General features: G+C 48.1%; 1 protein-coding gene across 1 annotated transcript in view; it reads right to left on the bottom strand.

Annotated features, from left to right (window-relative positions):
* Positions 1-1,633: 1,633 nt before the first annotated feature.
* The window catches only part of LOC148122150 (lactase/phlorizin hydrolase-like), a 35,125-nt gene continuing 12,758 nt past the window's right edge, over positions 1,634-24,000 (bottom strand). The window contains exons 6-17 of the mRNA XM_087906564.1: positions 21,091-21,811; positions 19,143-19,788; positions 15,675-17,231; positions 14,241-14,509; positions 11,363-11,653; positions 10,530-10,728; positions 9,374-9,576; positions 7,509-7,618; positions 5,507-5,641; positions 4,535-4,758; positions 3,041-3,274; positions 1,634-2,213 (exon numbers count right to left, since the gene is read on the bottom strand). Coding sequence (XP_087762690.1) covers positions 1,996-2,213; positions 3,041-3,274; positions 4,535-4,758; positions 5,507-5,641; positions 7,509-7,618; positions 9,374-9,576; positions 10,530-10,728; positions 11,363-11,653; positions 14,241-14,509; positions 15,675-17,231; positions 19,143-19,788; positions 21,091-21,811 — 4,807 coding nt within the window. The 3' untranslated portion in view covers positions 1,634-1,995. The remainder of the gene's footprint in view (positions 2,214-3,040; positions 3,275-4,534; positions 4,759-5,506; positions 5,642-7,508; positions 7,619-9,373; positions 9,577-10,529; positions 10,729-11,362; positions 11,654-14,240; positions 14,510-15,674; positions 17,232-19,142; positions 19,789-21,090; positions 21,812-24,000) is intronic.

Here is a 24,000-nt window from a genome sequence, read left to right as displayed (position 1 = left end):
GCTCCCTATTGCTCGTTCAACCTGCTTTCTCATAAAATCCAGCACAGAATGGACTGGGTTCTCCCCCGTTGGTTACCAACTGAGAAGATGTGTTACAGGTGGTTGTTATAGAAGCTTTATTGAGGGTCCTTCCTTTTGATGACTTTTGATACAGTTTGATACTAACTGGTATCAAGTTGACATAAAACAGGCCAATACAAATATTAAAATTGGGCCCACCCAAAAACCTATACATAAACATTCATGATATTCAAAAAAGCCAAAACATGGTCATTAATTTCATCCACTTATGAGGAGATTCTGCAATACGAGAAGAACCGAGAGAGCAGTGCTCTTAACCGCAGAGCCATCTCTCCAGCCCCAGGAATTCACTTTAAAAGTGTGGGCTTACTCAAAATCTAAGTGGCACATGAAATTTGATGACCTAAGAAGGAAGGTAGGAGCAATTTCTACTACTTTTTATTCCCTTAGTCCTGAGTCAAATTGATCCTGGTTACAAATCATTCTTCAGGGTCTAAGCTTTGTATGTACAGTATGGTTCTCATAACGTCAATGTTAATATTAGAAAGTTGCCTACGTTTTAATGAATGCAGATAACTCTCCTAGGTTGGAATTTTCCTTCCAGTACCTTTTCTAGGGTTGGGTCCGTGGAAAGGTATTGTTTAAATTTGGTTTTGTCATGGAATATCTTGTTGATAAGCCAAGCTTTGTTGGCACCTATAGGAGACCTGCCCCCTTCTGAACAGAGGTGAAGGAGGGGTGGATTGGGTGGCAGGGCAGAGGGGATGAGTGGGGACAGTAGTGAGGGAAATGACGTTTCGATCATGATGTAAAATAAATTAAAATTTTAATCAATGAAAATACATTATAAAACCATGAAAACAATGGATAGAATTTTACAATATATTCTTATTTTCATAAGGAAAAACTAGCCCTATTATTAAAACACAATTTTCATGACTGAAAAAAAAGTTGGAATATTGGGTTCAGAACTTTTCACCAAACTGCTCAAATAGTCTTCTCACATGTTGAGTCACAAGAGGACATGATGCCTCAGCACGGCAGAATCCAATGCAGGTGGTCGTTCATTGCTATGATGTCCTAAGAACCTCGCAAGCTCCCCTGCCATCTTTTAGTTTCCAAATGGTTAAAAACTTTAGGATAGGAATGTGTGTAAGAAACCAAACTACAGACATAATCACTCTTACTTATTTTTAAATTTTTATTCTTTTTGTGTATGGGTAATTTTCCCAGCATGTATAACTGTGCATCACATGAGTGCCTGGTTTCCAGGGAGGCCAGAAGAGGGCATTGGATCCCCAATACCTGGAGTTTCCTACATGAGATGCCATGTGGGCATTGGAATCAAACTCAGGTCCTCTAAAATAACACCCGGTGGTCTTAATTGCTGAACCATCTCTCTAACCACATAACAACCTTTCAAAGTTAGCCAAAAACTGGGGGTGAGGGGCTAAAAATTGAACTCAGATCTCTGAATCTGATAGGCAAGTGTTTTGCCACCATGCTATTTATGTTCCTGACCTCTACTGCCCCCCATCCTTGTTTCTTCTCACCCCCAAGCAGGATTTTACTATGTGGTTGTGGCTGGCCTCAAAGTGGATCACCTCCTGCCTCTGCCTCCTGAGTGCTAGGATTATAGACAGACACGTAGTATCACGACTAGACCTGCTTTTCACTTTTATTTAGCTAGGCGTCTACCGTCAGACACTGGAATGAGCACACAGAACCACCACACACTTTAGTCTCTGCATTTCCACAAGGAAACATGTAGGCTTCTTGGAGTCCATTGATAAATTTTCATACTGAAGATGCTTTCTTTTATTTCAACTGAGAAGTTAAAAAGTTTCAAGATGGAAACCATCTCCCACAGTGCTGGAAGCATTGGAAAGGAGATCCACTGTGGCAGGAATCGGTACTAGCAGGCCTGTCTAAAGAACCCAGGCTTCTCTGCACAACTGAGGAGCTGGCGACTCCTCAGAAGGAGGACATTGGACTCAGGTCATGCTCTCTTGGCTGTGTTTCCCGGTGCTTGGAGCGCTTGCAGTATTTGTACAATAGAAACACCAAGCTACAGACTCCAAGAAGCAGCAGAGCGAAGAGCACATACAACGCCGTCTGTGCTTCTGTGATGCCCAGCATCAGCCCCAGGAAGGGCACTTCTGTCTTCACAGGGCTGGCAGTGGGTTCAGCATCTAGGAGAGGACAGTGGGGATCAGGCTCTGGCACTGTTAGCTACCAGACTGTAACAGCTCCGGAAAGGTCCTGCTGAGTCTACAGTCCAGAGGCTGTTTAGTATCTCCTTCCCAAAAGAGGCTTCCACCAAAAGAGGCTAATTGCTGTGGTCCCCTTCACTGCTGTGTTGTTTCTGTGTTTGCCCATACCATTATTATCATGTACCAGCAGAGCATAACATTCAGGAGGCCTCTCTTTCCACTTTGTGCTCCTTGTACAGAACTCATGCCATAGTGCTTTTACTGACAGAACCATGAGCCACCTCAGTGTACCCCTCCCCACCCCCGCACTCACCCTTTCTTGCATTGACTCTAGTCTCATATAGATCAGAAAGTCCTCAAGCTAGCTAGGTAGCTATGGATGACCTTAAACTTCAATTCCACTGCCTCTACCACCTCGATGATCAGATTGCAGTACTGGCTACTATACTCTGTTTGTTTGGCGCTGGGTGGTATCATAGCCATGTAAGTACTGGTCATACTGTTTATACAATCCTTAAAGTGACCTAGAAACTACCTGGAAGTGTCTGTCCTTCTCATTGAAGGTGATGCAGCAACTTCAAGGTAGGACTGGAGGAATCTAGCTCTGCTCATTCTCACAGCAGGACCCAGTCTCTAGGGTAAGACAGGCTCTGGAGAGACCTGCAGCAGCCCAAAGGCACCTGGAGCACATGCTAATGAATGGAGGGGACAGAAGGGCAGGAGAAGGCCAGGAACTAGAGGAAGGTGGGTGGAAACAGCAGCTCCCCCTCACCCTTGACCCTGCAGTCCCTCCCAGGGCCACCTACCCTCTGGTTGCTGTAGACAAGGGTGAGGGCCTTGTGCAGGGTCAGGAAAGCCATTGCAGTGCACTATAGAGGCATAGAACTTGGCTGATGCCTTTGGGATCCTTGGCAGAGAAGGGTCTGAGCGGTTCACAAAGTTCAAACCAAACCTCTCTGTAAGGCCCGCAGCCCATTCGAAGTTGTCCAACACGCTCCAAACCGTGTATCCCCGAAGGTCCACCTTATCCTGCACAATGGCTGAAAAAGATGCCAGGTGTGAACACTCACATGAAGACCCTGTGTTTTAGGTCTCCTGAAACGGGGCTCATAGTTGTCCCTACTGCTGTGCTTTGTAGAGTGTGAGTTCCAACTGTGAGGCCCTTCCTGTGTGCTAGCAGGTCCTCTACAGTGGACATGCGGGACCATTGGTATCTTTCTACAAAGGTTCAGTTCTGAATGGAGCTTGGATAGCCTGAGCTAACCCCACAGCTTTCTTCTGTAGCTCAGGGATTAGTCTGAGTCAGGACCTTGAAATACTCCTGGTGTAGGAGGTCCTTCTGCATTTGTGTTGGTTTCATTGGTTGAATAAAGAAGCTGCCTTGGCCTTTTGATAGGGCAGCCCTTAGGTTGGTGGAGTAGAAAGAACAGAATTCTGGGAGGAAGAAGACAGGCAGAGAGCCGCCTGCCATGAAGCTGCCAGGTCAGACATGCTCAAACTTTCCCAGTAAATCACAGCCTTGTGGTGACATGCAGATTATTAGAAATGGGTTGAATCAAGATGTGAAAGTTAGCCAATAAGAGGCTAGAGCTAATGGGCCAGGCAGAGATTTAATTAATACAGATTTCCGTGTGGTTATTTTGGGGGTTAAGCTAGCCAGGCTAGGAATGCAGTCCACTCATCCTACAACATATTCCTACCCATGGAGAGGCAAAAGTGTTTAGAAGCAAAAGATCTGAGCTATAATATAAGATATCCTGTCTGTTCCCTTGACTATAGGGAAGCCCGGGGTCTACATATATATCACACATATAGTTTGTAGTCTAGGCTGCCAGTCAAAGAGCCTCAGGGATTCCCAATTTTCTCCCTCCCAAGTGCTGGGATTACAAGCACCCACCACCACACCCAGCTTTCCACATGGTGTCTGGGATTGAACCCAGGGCTCACAGTTGTACAGGGAGCACTTTCCCACCTTAGCTACCACCCCAGTCCTCCTACCTTGCAAACAAACAGCCCTAGAGCCACCAGACAACTCTCATCTGCCCACAGAGGAAAGCAATGTGCAGAGACGCCAAACAGCAAGAAAGACTAAGGGCTTCAGGGGGAACTAACTCAGGCCAGTTCAGGAAAATGGGTTTACTTGCTGTCGGTAGGTGAGTCTAGGAAGGAAAGTTTCAGATTCTAGCCTCAAACAAATGCTCAAACTCCTCTGAACAAAGGGCCTTGTCCTTAGTGTCCCTGAGGTACCAGACTACCCTCCTGCAGACACTGGGGTCAGACAGTGAGGTGGGAGCTCTCACCTTTGAGGGCCGCATTGATGTAGCCGCGGAGGTAATAGATCCGGTCGGTATCATTGAGTTCTGGGTTCCCCCGTCTGGACACCCCATTCTCTGTGACATAAATTGGAGGGTTGTTGTATTCCTCCTTCAGCCAGTTCAAGATCCTCCGGAAGCCAAAAGGGGTCATCTTAAGCCAGGAGGAGCCAGAGACTGGCCAAGAGCTGTCTTGAATGGTAGCCACACCCCTGCAAGTTCACAAGGTAAAGAAGATGTCTTGTTTATAAGCCCAGAGGATGGCCTTGGTTGTGACATCTAACCTTCTGTGGGTCCTATTCACACAGGATTCCTCACATTAATTTAAATAGTTCCACAGGTCCCCAGCTCCTATCTCCTACTGAAAAGTAAATGCTACCACCAGAGAGTGGGTCCCCGTGCAATTGCTGTGATCTGAACTCAGGACCTCTGGAAGAGCAGCCAGTGTTCTTCACCACTAAACCCTCTCCCCAGCTTCATGTAAGAATATCTTATTTTCAGGCTGGAGAGATGGCTCAGTGGTTAAGAGCATTGCCTGCTCTTCCAAAGGTCCTGAGCTCAATTCCCGGCAACCACATGGTGGCTCACAACCATCTGTAATGAGGTCTGGTCCCCTCTTCTGGCCTGTAGGCATACATGGAGACAGAATATTGTATACACAATAAATAAATATTTTTTAAAAAAGAATATCTTATTCTCATTTCTCAGTGTTTCCTCCATGCATTTATACTGTTTATAAAGCACAGATATAATTGTTTGGCCTTTGTATTGAAAAACGAAGCCAAGGACATATATTAGGGAAAGCAGCTGGGAGATGCAACATCACATGGCTGTCACGTGCTGTAGCCATAAAGCAAATCCAGGTATACAGACCATCAGGTATGTTCTGAGGATGACAGACCTGAATCTACACTGGGAAAAGAGCACTTCCCTCCCCAGGTGTCCTGTTGTTTGTCTTACCTGTCTGCATCAAAGGAAGAGATGTTAGCAGGATAGTCGAAGTTGTAGGCCAGGACAGTGGTGTAGTGGTTGAACCCGAAAAAGTCAAAGGTGCCGTTGATCCTCTTCTTCTCGCTCTCTGTAAATTCAGGAAGCCTGGGAAGAGGGAGTCATTAGGGGAAGAATCAGGAGGAATCACACTTTGAGGAGAGACTGTCTGGACACGATAGGGGCACTCGGAACTCCAGACACGTGGTTATGACTAGAGCAGCTCCCACAAAGGGAAGCTCTTCAGGTGATGCTCCTGCCTGCTGCTACATCCCTTCTGCTCCCCAAAGAGCCACTCTGCACACTGGTCTCACTGTCCTGGGTATGCTACCTGCGTCCCCCACTCCCGTCCATTACCTTCAGACATTCTGAGTTTTATTATGTAAGATAGGTTTGACAACCAAGCCTGAATCTGAAGTAATTTCTTCTAACTATTCCTTTATGCTCTTAATTTAGTCTTTGTCATACGTGTCCTCCCAGCTCACACTTGGCTCCTCTCTTTTCCTGGGCTTGCTTCATTCAGGAGCCCTCTGCTGTCTGTCCTTACTAATGGGGAGTTCTGAGAACTGAATGTTGGATTGTGGACTTCCGTGTCTGATTGATTATTTCACTGACCTGTGATCTCAACCCCTGCTTCTCTCTCTGGAGTCTGTAATGGCCCCTCAGCTGTGGCCTCAAGGCCATGTCCCTGTCCAGCTTCCCTGTGGCCCTGCCCTGCAGCAGGCTCCTCTCAGCTCTGCTGTATGTATTCTGCTTAGTCTTCCTCTGCCTGTACCAGTAGTTCCGAGACACAGGGAGTTCTGCCCTTCCAAGGTTTTGTGGTTTTTTTTTTGGGGGGGGGGGGATGCTTGCGCGGGCATGCATGGTTTTTTAAGACAGGGTGTCTCTTGCCCTCTTTTTCCAGGGTTTCTTAATCACTCTCAATCACTCTTGCCCTGACTTTTACTATTCTTTTTAATAATAAGAGCACCTTTGAAGCCTTAACTTCTAGTTTCTGCTCCCAGGAAGAGAGCAGAGCAGGGAAGCAGGGATGCTCTGTTGTACACCACTCCCATCTGCTGGCCGAGTGACAAAAAGCACGTGCCTGACAGTCCCCAAGCAATGGCTTTCTCTCAAGAGCAGGGCGAACTAGGCAACTCGTTCTTGAGCAAGGCAGTGGGGTTACTTAGGACCACGTACTCTTGGGACAGTTTCCATGGCTACCCTGGAGAACAATAACATTAATATTGACTGTCTCATCAGGCACATTCCCGGGTCAAGCTTGAGCTTAGTTTTCTTTTATTTTAATTTAAAAAATTTCTTTCTCGGGCTCGAGAAAAGTCTTAGAGGTGAAGAGCATGGGCTGCTATATCTGAAGTCCTGAGTTCAATTCCCAGCAACCACATGGTGGCTCACAACCATCTAGAATGAGATCTGGTGCTCTCTTCTAGTGTGTACGTATGTATGCATACAGAACACTGAATATATACTAAATGAAATGATAGCTTTTTAAAAAGAATTGTTTCTCCCACAATATGTTTTAAATAGATTTTTCCTTCCTCGATCTATACCCAGATCCTGTCCACCACCCTGTTCACCCAATTTTGTTTTTTTCTCTCTCAATCAAAAACAAAAATAAAACAAAACAAACAAAAAACCCAAACATAGATCAGTGGCTCACTCAGTCTCATCAGAAGATTGTCTTATGAAGTAGATGGGAATTAACAAAGAGCCACAATTGAACAAAACACAGAGTGGGAGACTTTGGAGCACTCTATCCTAAATGGTGTCTTCCTCAAACCTGCCTTCTATGTGCAGAAGAGGAGGTGGGAAGACTGTAAGAGTCAGAGGTGATGGGTGACCCTAAGTGTCTTCCTGAGTTTTACAGATGCTATCACATGCCATCTTCATAGCAAGAACACGAGTTCTAGGCACAGGGCCCTTCCTGGCACTGACACTCACACCGTTCAATCACCGCTGAGGACACAGCACTGACCTTGACTTGTTGAGGCCCTCCGCCAGGCTCCTTTCAAGGACCCGTGTCTTCATCACCTCCGGGTAATCTCCGCTTTTGAAGATGGGGTGTGCAAACCAGGCTCCCATGAACTGTGTGAGGGTAAATCACTGTTGAAACTGACATGGGCACCAGCAGGCTAGGGGAGGCTGTACCATCGGGGTCACTCTCTCCCTCCTGTCAGGGCTCTTCACTGTTCCCTGCTGGCCTCTGCTTACTATACTACAGACTTCCAGGGGCTGTATAAGCACATCACTGTTCTGAGAATTAGAAACTAGGGGCGCTGGAGTTCCTCAGAATTTAAGGAACTCTTGGCACCCAGAGGTGATGGCTACAGCCTCCTCTATAACCTACTATAGGGAAAGCAGGGGGTTAGAGTGGAGGAAGTTACCATCAAGTCAGTGCTGCATCCAGTGAGGCCTACACATGACAGGGTCTCACTGTAGCACAGGCAAGCCCCAGACTTGCTATGTAGCCAAGGATGCCCGTGAACTCCCGATCCTCCTACTTATGCAGAGCTGACGACAGAACCTCAGGCTCCATGCCTGCTAAGCAAGCACTCAACCAATGAGTTTTCTTGTTAAATTATCATCACCACTAGCTGTGGAGGTGGTGTTGGTGGCGGTGGAGGTGGCAGCAGCAGCTGTGGTGTGTGCATCTGTGTGTATGAGGTGGAGTGGGGGCGGTGCCATGGTGGACAAATGGAGGTCAGAAGACAACTCTGTGGAGTTTCTCCTCTTCATCCTTCCTTCTTTTTAAATTTATTTGTATTTTATTTTCATTCGTTTTGCCTGCATGTATGTCTGTGTGAGGGTGTCAGACCCCAAGAACAGGAATTACAGACACTTGTGAGCTGCCATGTGGTTACTGGAATTGATCCTGGGTCCTCTGGCACAGAAGACAGAGCTCTTATTTGATGAGTATTTTTCCAGCCCTACAGAAAAACTGATATTTTTCCAGATTTTTTAAATGTGTATGAGTACTCAGTCTGCATGTATTTCTTTATGCGAGAAGAGGGCAGCAGATCACACTATAGAAGGTTGCAAACCACCATGCCGTTCCTGGGAATTGAATTTAGGAACTCTAGCAGAATAGTCTAGTGGCCGTAATGGTAAGCCATCTCTCCAGCCGCATCTCCTTCATATTTACATGGGTCCTGAAGATAGAATTTATGTCAACAAGTTTGGATTGGCAAGGACCTTCAGTCACAGAGTCATCTTGCCAACCCATAGACAATTATTTTAAGACTAAAAACTCAGTCACTCACTGGAGAGAAGGTACAATTGTCAATGAAAGTTGATGCTCTCCAAAGGACCCAAGTTTGGTTCCCAGTAGCCTAGTCATGTGGTTTGCAATCATTCCCAAATATTTGATGTCCTTTTCTAAACTCCACACGCTCCTGCACACCCAGTCACGCATGCATACACAGAATTAAAAGTAAAATAAATCGGTGGTAGTGGTGCAAACCTTTAATTCCAGCACTCTGGAAGCAGAGGCCGATGGATTTCTGTGAATTCAAGTTAGCCTGGTCTACAAATTGAGTTCCAAGATAGGCGGGACTACACACAGAAAATGTCTTCAAAAACTAAATAAATAATTTTTTTTAAAAAACCTCTGTCTTTTATAACTCATCCCCTTTGCTACAGCAAATCTCTAAGTAAGAAACATTTAGTTCACAAATGAAAGACCTGAAGAACAAAACAGTTAAGTGTTACCCACAAGCACAGAATCAAGTAAGAGCAAAACTGGCTTAGATCTAAACTTTTGATTCCTGGTCTCCATCTACTTCTTTCAGAGCACAGTGGGAGAGAAGAGAGCCAAGAAGAGATGGTACCCAGAGGACACACCTGGACGTTCCTCCTGGCAGCCTCCACGTCCTCCTGCTTGGAGGGATCCCTGGGCTCAGCCCAGTCACAGTTGATGGTGATGGAAATCACGCCTCCCTGGCTGGCACGGTACTTGTCATTGTAGAGATGCCAAGCCTCAGCGTGAGCCTTTATTAGGTTGTGGCCGACAGTGTATGGAGCCGTGCCAGGCCTGGAGGAGATTCCTGGAAACACACACAGGAATGTCAGCAGAAAACACCGTCCTCCCTGTGTATGGGAAGAGGGGTTTGACACCTGGGAGACTGGCACTCCAATCCCACATCTCCTTCCTACTGGAGGGCAGACAGTAGTCAGCCTCATAGTGCCTTTCCCAGGAGAACAGGCAGCAAAGAGTGCTTGTAAGAAGGGAATGGATTGTTTGTGGGCAGCAGCCAGCAGCACTCTGGCTGAGAGAAGGTACTTGATCTATGGTGGCTTATGTCCCCTCCTCTGGTGGGACTTCTACTATGACGTATGCTCAGTAGACATCCTAGAACTCTAGGGGACACCATGAAGTCAGGACTGGAGGACACACCCAAGGGAGACAATAGCCACATCAGGAGAACAAGTGCTCAAATCAAAGTGCCAACTAGAGCCACAGAAGATGCCTCTATCTGTGATTTGAGAAATACCTCCCAATCCATTTCAAGTTTAGTGTGTGTGTGCAGGAGCAAGTGTGTGCAGGAGCAAGTGTGTGCAGGAGCAAGTGTGTGCAGGAGCATGTGCTGACATGTGTGAGTGTAGGTGGAGGCCAGAGGACAGCCTTAGGTATCATCACAGAGAGACCATCTACTTTTCTGTGACAGGATCACTTGTGGACCTAAACTAGGCTAAACTGAGGGACATGGGAACCCCAGAGGGTCACCTGACTCTGCCTTCTCAGGGTTAGGGTTACAAATGTGTCACCTTAACTGGTTTTACTGTTTGTTTTGTGTTTTGCATGGATTCTGGGAAGAGAATTCAGACCAGACTTGCATGGGAAGTCTTTACCAACTGAGCTCTCTTCCAACACCTGTAGAAGTGGGGACTCCAAAACACTGCCTGGCCATGACTTCTCATGTGAGCAGGATCTCAGGGCTTTACTGTGCTAAGAATATCATGAGCTAAGCAGCTGAAATGTTGGACTTAGGACATTTACCTGGAGCATGCACCCCACTGGCATAGCCATGAGTAGCAAAGACAGAGGGCTCATTCAGTGTGATCCAAAACTTCACCTTGTCCCCCAGCCTCTCGAAGAGCACATCTGCATACTCCTTAAACCGCTGCACAATTGTCTCATTCTCCCAGCCCCCGAAGTCATGTAGTGCCTGGGGCAGGTCCCAATGAAATAGTGTCACCTGCGGGGAAGCCAGATCAATGTTGAATCCACCATCTCCTCAGGAAGCCAGCGACATGAGACATGCAAGGACACTCACACGGAAAGGTTCAGGGAGTTCTGAACATTCTCCACGACAGAGAAGAAAACATTTCAGTCTCTAACTCTGCACCATGTGAATCTATGGACAATTCAAAACCCAAGTTACAAAACCATTTAGGTGCTTGGGTGATGGCTCAGTAGGTGCCTGCCACCAAACCTGATGACCTAGGTTCAAACTCCAGAATCCACACGGGGGAAGGAAAGTGGTCACTCCTATATAGATTTTCTCTGATACACACACACACACACACACACAGCACGGTGGTGCACACCTGAAAGTCTAGACTATAAGGTGTGGGATACAGAACAGAAGTTCAAGAACATCTCCAGCTACATAAGGAGTAAGAGGTCTGCAGGGATATTGGAGGCTTTTTCTCAAATGTAGATAAATAGATAAATAAATACATAAGACCCTATTTGATAAATAAATAAATATGAACAGCAGGCAGCACACTTTAAAAATATATAGAGTAAATGAATAAAATAAAATCCAAGCACTTGTTTGTATAATAAATGGGTTCCTCTGACCCACTGCCTCCAGGGACCACCCTCACCTGTGGTGTGATGCCAGCAGCCAGCAGTGCATCTATCAATCGAACATAGTAGTTGAGGCCAGCTTCATTGATGAACCTGGTGGTTCCGTCTGGGAGGACTCGAGGCCAGGAGATGGAGAATCGATAGTGGGACACACCCAGGTTCTGAAGGGCCACCACGTCCTCAGCAATCTTGTGGTAACTGTCACAATTCAAATTGCCATTGTCGTCATTCTCAATCTTCAATGGTGTGTGGGAAAATGTGTCCCAAATACTGAGTCCTTTGCCATCTTCTCTCCAGGCACCTTCGATCTCAAGATGACAAGAGGTGGTCTAAGCCATCTGACCAAATACATTCCCTTCTGCAGCTCCCTGGGGAGCCTTCTCTGCACACCCTGCTGCCAGTTACTAAAGTTGCCCTGCACATATGGCAGCATCACACTGCACTCTGCTACCGTGATGGTTTCCCATTTCCACATGCGGTGTAGGCACGTGTGTGTGTGTGTGTGTGTGTGTGTGTGTGTGTGTGTGTGTGTGCCTGAGTGCATGCATGTTTGTTTGTGTGTGTGTGTGTGTGTGTGTGTGTGCGCGCACACGCACACACTGACCCATGCATGTAAAGAGAGACAGAAACAGAGAGCTTCACACAGCCTAGGCTGGCTTTGAGCTCTCAGGTAACAAAGGAACCGAGTACTCTACTGAGTCACATTCCCAGTTCCAGAATGGGTATCGCATTTTAGTTTCCCAATTAATGCTGGCAGTGGGGTCTGGCATATGGTGGGTACTCACCAAAGGTGCTGCGTGAACAATTTCACATCCCCTATCACCTCTAAGTACAGTCAAGAAAACTGCAAGGATACTGGTGTGGAAAGTATTTGTAGTCCAGACATACATGGCTGTTTCTATGCCTTCCTCCTCCTCTCTAACTCTCTTCCAATAAGACTTTGGAGGACGCCCATCTGTGGTGTTCAGTGGGTAGATAGGTACCACCTTTGTAATTCACTTTCAAACATTTCAGCAAATATGGTGGGACAGCAAATACGGTGTCACAGCTGAGATGGTGCTGGCATTCTAGCCAATAATGAACATCCAGTGCTGGCTGGGAGAGGGCGGAGTGGAGCCAGCAGGAAACAGCCATAGGAACCATGTGTGTGGAGGTGGAAGAGGCCAGGACCAAAGGGACTAGCCTAGGCTGCCAGGAGCTAGATTTATATATATCCATTAGTGTAGAGAGTTATTCACAGGAGAAAGGAGATGCAAATATGGAAAATGAAAGGGCTAGCATTTCCTTATAGATTTGAACTGGACGTATGGATATGAACTCACGACTTTAAATATACAAAGTGTGGGGTTGGGGGATGTGACTAAGTTAGAAAAGGCATTGATTGCCATACATGAGGCCCTGGGCTCCATCCCCGGCACTGCATATGCTGAGAGTATTTAGGCATGCTAGTAAGCCTGATATTTGAACAGTAGAGGCAGGAGGGTCAGAAGTTCAAGATCATCTTGGGCTACAGAGTGAGTTGGTTTACATAAAACCCTGTCTCCTGTATAATTAATTAAGGAATGCAAAGTGGGAAGGGTCAAGGGTAAAATGACAGAAAATATGTGTGGGTCCATCCATGTGCTGTGCAGTTCCGACTGCTGAGAGGACCTACAAGTTGGAACAATCCAGGGGCAGAGAGGACACCAGAGAGGACGACAATTGTTGGCTGCTGTGTAAAACAGCTGGGTCTCACCAGAGAAATGGCCGCTTAACAGCTGGGGAGGAAGAGGAACAGAGGAGCCCACTGTGCCCGAAGGGATAGGAAGTCAGACTGGGGTGAGACTCAACTGGTCGAGGCTTTTCTAGCATGCGTGGACCCCAGGCTATCCCATCCCCGCACTGAGAAACCAGGCCTAGCGCTGCACACCTGTAACCCCAGCATTCAAGGAAATGGAGGCAGAATGGTCAAGAATCCAAGAATATGGGCTGCTCAGTAATTCAATGCCAGCCTGATCTGTATGAGACCCTGTCTAGAAAAAAAAAAATGGAAAAAGTGGAGGAGGAAGAGAAGAAGAGGATGAAGAAAGGCGGAGCCCCACGCCCGCTGATGGGTCACCATGCCTGCACTGAGCACACCCCTTGCCCTCTCTCTTTCATCTTTCCTCTTCCTGAGGAAAGGGAATCACGGCACCATATGTTCTGTGTTTACCTTCCTGGTCATGAACTCAGTAGCAGCCCCAGGTCAGAGCATCAGAAAATGCCCAGATTGACCCCAGCACCAGTTAGGTCAGCTGACGCACAGATGGAGCCTCCAGGGAGATTACATGTTTGCATGCTCTTCCTGAACCTTCTGTCATGGCTCTACCTGATCCATCTGGCCCTTCAAATGTCCATCTCAGTCCTTCACAAGATCTACAGACACCTAGGAAACACATGTCTGGCCAATCTATAAAGAAGTTTCTAGACTGAATTAACTAAGGAAAGAAAAATCACCCTTAATGTGGGCAATTACCGTTCAGTGGCTGAAATTTACCGAATAAAACCGAGAAATTGAGCTGAGCACCAGAACCCACGTCTCTCTGCTTCCTGACTGAAGATGCCATGTGACCAGCTGCCTCACCTGGCTGCTGTCAGGACTTCTCCTCATCCTTAAACTGTGAACCTGAAATTCTCCCTTCCCTCCATAAGTGGCCTGTGTCAGGTATCTTACCACAGCTACTAGACAAGTAACAAGCCAACCTTACCCACAGGGATCTAACTGACTTTGGGGTCTGAGGACCTGGATCCTCACGCACACGCACACTCATCTGCGCAGGTTTGCTAGTGGCTCTGGCTTGTGTGCTTCCAGTCCTGTGCACATGCTTGGGCCCAGCAGCCTGTAGGAAAGTGAGCTCATGGCTCCACACTCCTCACCTGATATGCAGCAGAAGCCGCACTCCAGATGAAGCCCTTGGGGAACTCTCCATACAGGAACTCGTCCTCCTTGACCAGGGGCATGCCATTGTTGGTAATGACCTCTGTGTAGTATCTGGCTGAGGCTCTTGCTGTTCGAGGCCTGGTCACATTGTCAAAGTCAACATGATACAGTCCAAACTTGACCGTGTAGCCTGACAGCCACTCGAAGTTGTCCATCAGCGACCAGGCAAAATACCCTCGAAGGTCCACACCATCCAGCCTGTAGGCTAGGATATGCCAAAGAGAGGAGAAGAAAGCTTTAGCCAGTAGGCAGGGCTCTCGAGAAGCCCGGTCCTGTGCTGGTACTGGACTCCAGGCTATGCCCTATGCTAAACCATGCACGCGTGCAGTCACATGCTTCCTGAGAGTGGAACATGTCACCTCATCACTCGTACTTTTTGCTTTTTATTGTTTTGCTTTTGTCTTTTGTGGGTTTTTTTTTTTCCAGACAAGGTTTATCTGTGAAACCCTGGCTGTCCTGGAACACACTTTGCAGACCGACTGGCCTCGTACTCAGAGTTCACCGAGCTCTTCATCCCTAGCCGCACAATTAAATCGTACACCACCACCACCACCAGTTTTCAATCTTACTTTTCCTGGCCTGAATGACCTTACAGCAAGTGTTATTTGTTAAGGTAAAGGGATAAGCCTCAAATTCAAGGGCCTCAGCCCGCTTTGCTGGTAAGCACACAAGTGTGAATTTCTTGATATCATGTGAAACATTTTGAGACAGATCCCAGGTAGCGCAGGCTGGTCTTGCACTCACTCTACAGTCAAGAATAAACTTGGATTATTTTCTGCTCCTCCTGCCCCTACTGCTCCAGTGTGGGATTGCAGGTGTGTACCTTGCCCACTCTAGGGCTGGGAGTGCAGCCTGGGGCTGTGTATTCTGGGCAAGCAGTTTACTAACTGAGCTTCATCCCCTGCTCTAGAAGTGGGAACTTTACCTTTTTATGTAAATCTCTGTGTGTGTATGAGTGAGCAAGTGTGTGTGTGTGTGTTTGTGTTTGCGTGTGTAGGCTAGAACACAACCTCAGACATTATTTCTTGGGCATCACTCACTTTTCTTTTTCAAAGCCTCTCAGTTGACCTGGAGCTCACCAAGTGGGCCAGGCTGGTGGGCCAGAGAGCGCCAAGAATGCACCTTTCTGCTTCCTCGGCACACAGATTACAAATGTACCAAGCCTGATGTTTCCCTAGAAAATGGACTCTGATCCCTATGCTTGCAGACAACACTTTACTGAGCCCTAGCCCAAGACCAAAAGAGAGATGTTCAGAGTGCTTGCCAGAGCATGGGACACATGACAGACCGAGGACAGGGAAACTGGACACAAGAGAGGCACAGGACAGCGAGAATGGAGGTTTAGTGAGAGCGGCTGCAGCCTCATGTACCTTTCAGAGCCTCGTTGATATAGGTTTTGTGGTAGAATATCCTGTCAGTGTCATCCAGCGAGGGGTCGTCCAGGCCGTTTCCATTCTCCGAGATGTAAATGGGAATGTCGCCATACTCTTCCTTGATCCAGTTCAGCAGCCTCCGCATCCCCCAGGGCACGGCTGAGAACATTGACGGGGAGGTCAACGAAGAGTCCATATTGCTGACCGTGAGCTCGCGGTCATCATAATAGCTGGGTGGGGTCAGCCTTGGAGTGCTGTGCTGCACAAACACGGACGAGTAGGTGTTGAGGCAGAAGACATCGGCGGTGCCCCTGATGTACGCCTTCTCCTCCTCTGTGAAGCTGGGCAGGCGGGAGCCCGCCAGGTGCTGCAGTTCACTCCTGTTCCCCACGTTCCATTTCATGACATCTGGATAGTCCCCGTTTCTAAAAATGGGGTGGGCAAACCAGCCCAGGGAAAACTGCAGCATCCGGTCGGCAGCTTCCACATCTCTTAGGACTCCTGGGTCTTTGGGTTCCACCCAGTGAGCGTTGAGGCTCAGTGAGATGACCCCCTTCTGCTCCTGCCTGTATTTCTCATCATAAGTATGGTAGACTCTAGCATGAGCCTTGAGGATGACGTGGCTGACCCTGTAAGGTGCCCAGCCCGGGTCCTGCACATTTGGGGGAAACTCCCCGGAACCATAGCCAGACAGCGACACTAAATAGGGCTCATTAAAGGTCATCCAGAACTTGACTCTGTCACCAAAGGTCTTAAAACAGAAGTCAGCATAGCTGTCAAACAACTCGATCAAAGAAGGGTTCTCCCAACCTCCAATATCCTGGAGGGCCTGGGGCAGGTCCCAGTGAAACAGTGTCACCATGGGGAGGATGTTGCTCTGCACCAAGCCGTCAATCAGACTGTTGTAATAATCGACACCGGGCCTGTTGAGGGAACTGTTTCTTCCCGTTGGGAAAATCCGAGGCCAGGAGATAGAGAACCTATAGGCCTTGACCTTCAGGGCGCGAAGAATGTTCAGATCGGCTTCCAGTTGGTGATAGCTGTCACAAGCTATGTCTGCGGTGGCATTGTCTTTCACGGTGCTCCCTGTGCTGTGGGTGAAGTTGTCCCAGATGCTGGGCCCTTTGCCATCCTCATCCCAACCTCCTTCGATCTGAAAGGCCGAGGTGGACACGCCCCACAGGAAGTCATCCCTGAATGTGCCATGATAGAACAAGTCTCTCTCAAACTTGGGCTGGTTGGAGAACTTCTCCCACACGATTTTAGCCTGGGAGGGCACCTCAGATGGGGAGTTGTAGAAGGTTGTGACTCTGGAGGAAAAGTCTGCTTTCACAGGCACTGGGGTTCTTCTCAGCTCTTTAGCAGGGAAACCATTCTTTTCAATGATGCCAGTGAAGAAGTGGGCAGATCTCCTGGCAGTTCTCGGTCTGCTGCTGTCACTGAAGTTGACACGGTACAGCCCGAACCTCTGGCTGTACCCTGGGGGTCCTTCGAAGCCATCAATGAGGGAACGAGCAATGTATGCACGGACATCCACCAAATCCTCCTTGACAGCTGTAAAGAGAAAACAAAGTCAGTCCTGTGTGAGTGCGTGCGTGTGTGATGTGCGTGTGTGTGTGTGTCTGTGTGTGTGCGTGTGTGTGTGTGAATGCATGGGAAAGCCAGAAGACAACCTCATTTGTTGTTCCTTAGGATGCCATCCCCCTTTAGTTTTCCTTACTCTTTTTTAATTTGAAAATCTTTTTATGTGCATGGGTGTTTTCCCTACATGTATGTCTATGCACCACATGTATGTAGTGCAAGCAGAAGTTGGAAAGGAGCATCAGATCCCATGGGGTAGAGTTTCAGAGGGTGTGAGCTGCTGTGTTGGAACTGGGACTTGAACTCATGTTCTCCAGAAAAGCAGCCTGTTCTGCGATATTTTTACTCTTTTGTCTTTGGGGACCACTAGCAAATCCTCCATGTAAATCACACATGAGACTTATACTTAGTTATGAATGCCCAACTTTGGCTTGTATCTAGCCAGTTTTTCTTAAATTATCCCAAATACCTTTTCCCTCAGGCTTTTTCCTTTGCTTACTTCTGTATATCTTCCTTTCCGCTGTGACTGGCCGTATTCCTGGGTCGCTGGAGCCCTGTGTCCTCCACTCTTTGTTCTATTGCTTCTTGCTCTCTCTCTCCTCATTTCCCCTTCTATTTATCCTCTCTGCCTGCCAGCCCTGCCTATCATTGCTCCTGCCACCCAATTGGCCATTCAGCTCTTTATTAGACCATCAGGTGTTTTAGACAGGCAAAGAATCACAGCTTAACAGGGTTAAACAAATGCAGCATAAACCAAAGTCACACACCTTAAAATAGTAATTCCCAACATTGCCAGTGCTCTTAACTGCTGAGCCATTTCTCCAACTGCCACCACCCACCACAACCCCAGCCTGAGTTCATACACATTACAAAAATAATAACAAGGTGGCCAAGGCTGACTTCAAACTCTGTGGAGCTGAGGATAAACGCGCACTCCTGACCCCACGGCCTCCACCTCCTGAGCACTGGTGTCACAGGCACACACTCCCTCGTTGACACAGTGCTGGGGATGGAACCCACGACGGTCAGAATGGTAGGAAAGAACTCTACCAAGTACATCCTGGGCCTATTTAATTATTTTTATGACAAGCTCTCATTAAGTATTCCAGGATGACTTTGAACTCTCAATCCTTCTGCCTCTGATTCCAGCTGCTGGGGATAAAGGGTTGCACCACCAGGCCTAGAGACACGTGTCCCTAATAGGAAAGATCACACAAAGATGGAGGCATAGACTGGTGTGAAGCCGAACTCCCCACTCTCCATATATAGACAGTGGCTGGGGAAGGTATGGAAGACTGGGCTAGGCTATTAACCCCGTCTTCTCAGATGGCCGAGTCTCTGAAGACAGCATCCCTGTCCCTGCTCACTGGCTTCTGTGAGTGACAGCCATCATCAACTGATCTAGGTTAGTGACCCATGTGCTGAAAACCACTTGCCCTCCTTTTCCACTTAAAGAAGACACATTGGGTCCAACTGAGCATGTATGCACGGCTCACCTGCAGAACAGGGAGGTCAATGCAGACTGGATAGCAGCTGAGGGAGATGGGGCTCAAAGGGGGCAGCGCACTGAGGGGAGTCGTCAGTGGGTTAGGGTCCTGTCCTAAGCGTCAGTCCCACTGTGGACTGAGTCTCCTAAGAAAAGATGACATTACTCAACTACATCTTTACTGTCTTATGCACTTCCAGGCTCCTCATGCTGTCAATAAACACTGATTAATGAAGAGCTCAAGAATACCAGACTGGAGAGGCTGAAATGGATTAGTGAGTATAGGCTCTTGTTGAGCAAGCCTGAAGGCCTGAGTTCAGTCTCTGGTCTGCCCCCTTAAACACTGTGAAGACTTGGGGAAGAGCCGCCCCTCCCACCCCCCACCCGGACCTTCTTACCCTTGAGCACCTCGTTGATGTACAGGTTGAAGTAGTTCACTCTCACTGAGTCGTCAAGGAGATCCTCTCCTTCCCCTACGGGCATGCCATTCCCAGCCAAGAAGATGGGAACTTTTTCTTTCGTGTATTCCATGGAAGCAAACCGAAGCAGCCTCCTTAGGCCCCAGGGCACCACCCGGATCCAGGGAGATGCAGTCTGGGGCCACGTGGGGTCTACGTGCTGGGAGAAGCCTCCGATGTTATCATAGCTGGGGATGCAGCTCAGCTGGGCAGCGCTGCTGACCAGCCGGGATGTGTAGTGAGACAGACCAAGGAAGTCCGCAGAGCCTTTCAGGAGCTGCTGCTCCGCTGCAGTGAACTCTGGGAGTTGGGCCAGAGGACCCCCACACTGCTGGTTTACCTGCTGGATCTGGGCCCGGAGGGTGGTGGGGTAGTTCCCATCCACAAAGATGGGGTGAGCGAACCAGCCCAGCATGAAGTGCAGGAAGCGCTCAGCGGCAGCAAGGTCCTGGGGACTCTCCCCATCCAGGGGCTCTGCCCAGTCTGAATTGAGCACGATGCCCACGCGGCCCTGCTGCTGTTGGCGATGGTGAAGGTCGTAGTGATGCCAAGTTCTGGCGTGCGCCTTGAGGATCAAGTGAGCCACCTCGGGAGGAAAGGATGACGAAAATAATGTCAACAGTGGCACCAGCTAGTCAGTAGTGTCACCAAATTCCTGCTGAAGTCAGCAGAACCAGCCATGGGTCTGGGACGTGGCTGGATTGTTAGACAGCCTCATAGTCACAGAACCCGGGGCTCCATTTCCTGCACTAATGAACCTGGCATGGTGGTGCAAGCCTGTACTGACAGAACTCGGGAGGTGGAGCAGGAGGATTGCTGGTTCATCCTTGTCTGCATAGCACGTTCAAGGCCATGTCTTCTCGGCTGTGTAGAGCTACAGCTTAGAACCATCAGGCAAAGGGACCCTTCCTTCCCCAAGTGCTTTTTGTGGTGGTGTTCTTTGTATTTCAAGACTGGGTTTCTCATGTAGCCCTGGCTGTCCTATGGTGGCCTTGAACTCAGAACTTGCCTCTGCCTCTCAAGTGCTGGGATTAAAGTTGTGTGCCGCCACCACCCATCTGCAAGTGCTTTTGACAGGTGTATTGTCCTAGCAGTGAGAAAAGGAACTGCTACAGAAATGAGGAGAAATGAACTTTCTCAGCCTGCATATAATATATCTAAAATATCACAGGAGACACTATAAACACTCAGGAAATTCTTACCTATAACAAAAGATTACCAAAGCCAGCTGTGATGGCTCAGTCTGTACTTTAGAGGCTGAGGCAGGAGGATTTCTGTGTGCTGAAGACTGAAAACTGTGTTTCATGTTAGCTTTAGCTACAAACTGAGACCTATCTCAATAAAGCAATGCAAATAAATAGATAAATAAAATCTTAACGGCTATGACTACAGCTGAGTAATATGTACAGAAGTACTTTCCTGAAATGCAGAGCCCTGGGTCTACCCCATAATCCTGGGCACAGACAGCACATGTCTGTCATCGCAGCTCCAAGGAGGTGGGGACTGAACCCAGGCCACGTGTGTGCTAGGAAAGAGCTCTACAGCTGAGGACAATCCTCCAAGCCCGGAACTTGTCCTTGGAGTCCAGGAACCTTGACCAGGCCTGAGGGTGTGGCTCATTTGGCCAAGTGCTCACGTATTATGAAGAAGCCCTAGGTTTCATTCTCACCCCTGTTTAAAACCCAGGCATGGTGGGAGATGCCTGTGACCCCCAGCTCTCAGGATAACAAGCAAAAGGTCAGGAGTTCAAGGTCATCCTCAGCCTAGGTGTAGGAGACAACACTAACAACACATTCTTATCCTTCCCTCTGTTTTTCTTTCCAGGGCTGGGAGTTCACAGCCTGATGTGTCTTCTAATTGACAGGAGTTGAGGGGTGGGAAAAAGTACCTTAAAAGAAGCCACTCCCGGGTCAGAGATGCCTGGTGGGTGCTGCCCAGTGCCATAGCCTGCGTAGCTTATCACCCATGGCTCGTGGAAGGTCACCCACAGCTTCACACGGTCCCCAAATGTTGAGAAGCAGAAGGCTGCATAGTCCAGGAAGGCATCCACCACACTCTCATTCTGCCACCCGCCTTGATCCTGCAGGGCCTGGGGCAGGTCCCAGTGGAACAGCGTAGCCATGGGCTCGATGTGGGAGTCCAGCAGGCTGTCTATCAGTCTGTTGTAGTAGGCGACACCTTGCAGGTTAGGGCTGCTCTTCTGCCCAGTGGGGAACAGCCGGGACCAGGAGATGGAGAATTTGTACACCCCAGCCCTGAGGCCTCGGAGCAGGGCCACATCAGAGGCTGGTTTGTGGTAACTGTCACTGGCCACCTTTGCTGTCGCTTGGCCCTTGGCTGCGTTCAGGTCACTGTAGCTGTCCCAGATGCTCGGCCCTCGGCTGCCTTCTGCCCAGGCTCCTTCCACACTAAAGGCTCCAGTAGACACGCCCCAGAGGAATCCCTCTGGGAACACATCTTGCAGGAAGGCATCCCTTTCTGCCCTAGACTGGTTAGCAAAGGCTGCCCAGACTGTCTGGTAGGCTGAGACGGGGGAAGAGGGCACAGCTGCTGTCTCCTGCTGCTGCTCAGTCTGAAAGGCCAGGCTGTCAGTTAGAGAACAAGATGGACTGTGGGGTAGAGCGACATCAAGGGACACAATTAATGACTGAGTTACAAACGCCCCACAGGGTCAGGTATGGAGGCTCATGCCCTTCTCTCAGAACTCAGGAGGCAGATGCGGCCAGATGTCTGTTAATGTGAGGCCAGCCTGGTGTGCAGAGTGAGTTCCAGGTCAGCCAGGGCTACACAGTGAAACCTTAAGGAGAATGAGAAAAAGAAAAAGGCAGAAGAAATGAGAAGAACAAGCGGAAGAAAGAAGAAGGATGAGGAGGAAGTCAAGAGAAAGAAAGCAAGAGAGAAAGAGAGAGAGAGAAAGAAAGAAAGAAAGAAAGAAAGAAAGAAAGAAAGACAGAAAACAACAGAAAGAAAACAACAGAAAGAAAGTAAAGGAGGGGCAGAAAGGGAAGAAGGTCAGGAGGAATAGAAGGATAGTTGGGAGAAAGAGACGGAGCAGAGAAAAAATGAAAAAAAGAAAAAAGGAAGAAAGAAAGAAAGAAAAAGAATGAAAAAATAAAAAAGGAAGAAAGAAGGCAAAGGAAGAGAGGAAGAAAGAAAGAAGAAAAAGATGAGGCAGAATGAGGAGGAGGGTCAGGAGGAGGAGGGCCAGGAGGAGGAGCATCAGGAGGAGGAGCATCAGGAGGAGGAGCATCAGGAGGAACATAGTCAGGAGGAGAAGGGTCAGAAGGAGGAGGACCAGTAGAAGGAGGGCCAGGAGGAAGAAGACCATCTCTGAATCCAGCACTGTGATATGAAACATTCCCATTGTACTTGGCTTTTATGCTTGTTCTCTGCTCAGGCCCCCCATGCTTACAGAGAAGGCACCTGACAGCCTGAATCTCCTCTTCTGCCCATTTGATCTGAGAAAGTTCTAAAATAAGGATTTTCCTGTGAGAGCTGTGATTCGAGGAAGGTGTTCACATCTCATACTGAAGAACTGAGCTCAGAAGTTTATCTCGTGAAGCCTCAGTGGGCTGCTCAGGTCTACACCTAAACTGCTCTCTTTTTTTTTCTTCTCTTTAATAATTACTATATTTATTTACCTTTTAAGTTTCATTATTTATTGCTGTGGATTTTATATATGGACAATTTCATGGAGTCTGTTCTCTTCGGCTGCACTTACGTGGGACCTGGGGATCTAACTCAGGTACAAATGCATGCGTGGTGAGCTGCTTACTTTTTGTTAACCTTGGTGCGGGAAATTGTCTGTAATCTGTCAATCATGTTTTACATAAATGCTGATTGGCCAGGCAGGAAGCATAGGCAGAAAAATCAGACAGGAAGTAGAGGTGATGCAATGAGAACAGGAGAATTCTGGGAAGGAAGAAGCTGATTCCTTCCAGTCCTGCCCAGATCACTGAGGAAGCAGGATGTGACCTGCCAGCGAAAAAGGTACCGAGCCATATGGCTAAAACATATCAGAACAAGAACTAATAGGAAGCCTGAGCTAATGGGTCAATCAGTTTTATAACTTATGGAGACTTCTGTGAGTTTTAATTTGGGGCTTGCTGGTTGTGGGATACCGGGCAGGACAGAAACCCCAACAAGCAGGCCCCTTCATGTTAAAAACCTGACACCAAGCTGGAGTCATCTGAGAAGAGGAAACCTTGACAGAGAAAAGGCTTATGTCCGACTGGATTGTGCACAAGTCTGTGGGCATCATCCTTATGTAATGATGGGTGTGAGAGGCCAAGTCAACTGTGGGTAGAACGACCCCTGGGTAGGTGGTCCTGAGTTATACAAGAAAGTAGACTGGGAGCTGGAAAGACTAAGACAGCTCAGAGGTTGAGAACACTGTTTGCATTGTCAGAAGTTGTGAGCTCAATTCCTAGCACCCACATGCTGACTCAGTAATGTCTACAACTGTACTTCCAAGCAATGCAGTGCCTCCTCTGATGTGCATACATGCAGACAAAACACACAAATGCATAAATTAAGAAATCTTGAAAAAAAAGAAAGAGGGCTGAGCAAGCCATGGAGAGCAAACAAGCAAGCAGCATTCATTTCCCCATGGCCTCAGTTTCAACTCTGCCTCGAGTTCCTGCCCTGATGCCCATTGTGGAGGACTGTAAACAGTAACATGAAATGAGCTCTGTCCTCCCAAGTTGCTTGGGTCACTGTTTTATCAGAGCAACAGAAAGCCAACCAGCACACAGGCAAGGGCCTTTACCCTCTGAGGCACCAGAGTCATGCATACATG

Source organism: Myodes glareolus, chromosome 5 (assembly GCF_982192425.1).
Source record: "Myodes glareolus chromosome 5, mMyoGla1.1, whole genome shotgun sequence".
NCBI lineage: Eukaryota > Metazoa > Chordata > Mammalia > Rodentia > Cricetidae > Myodes > Myodes glareolus.
This window is presented reverse-complemented; position numbering and strand designations above follow the sequence as displayed.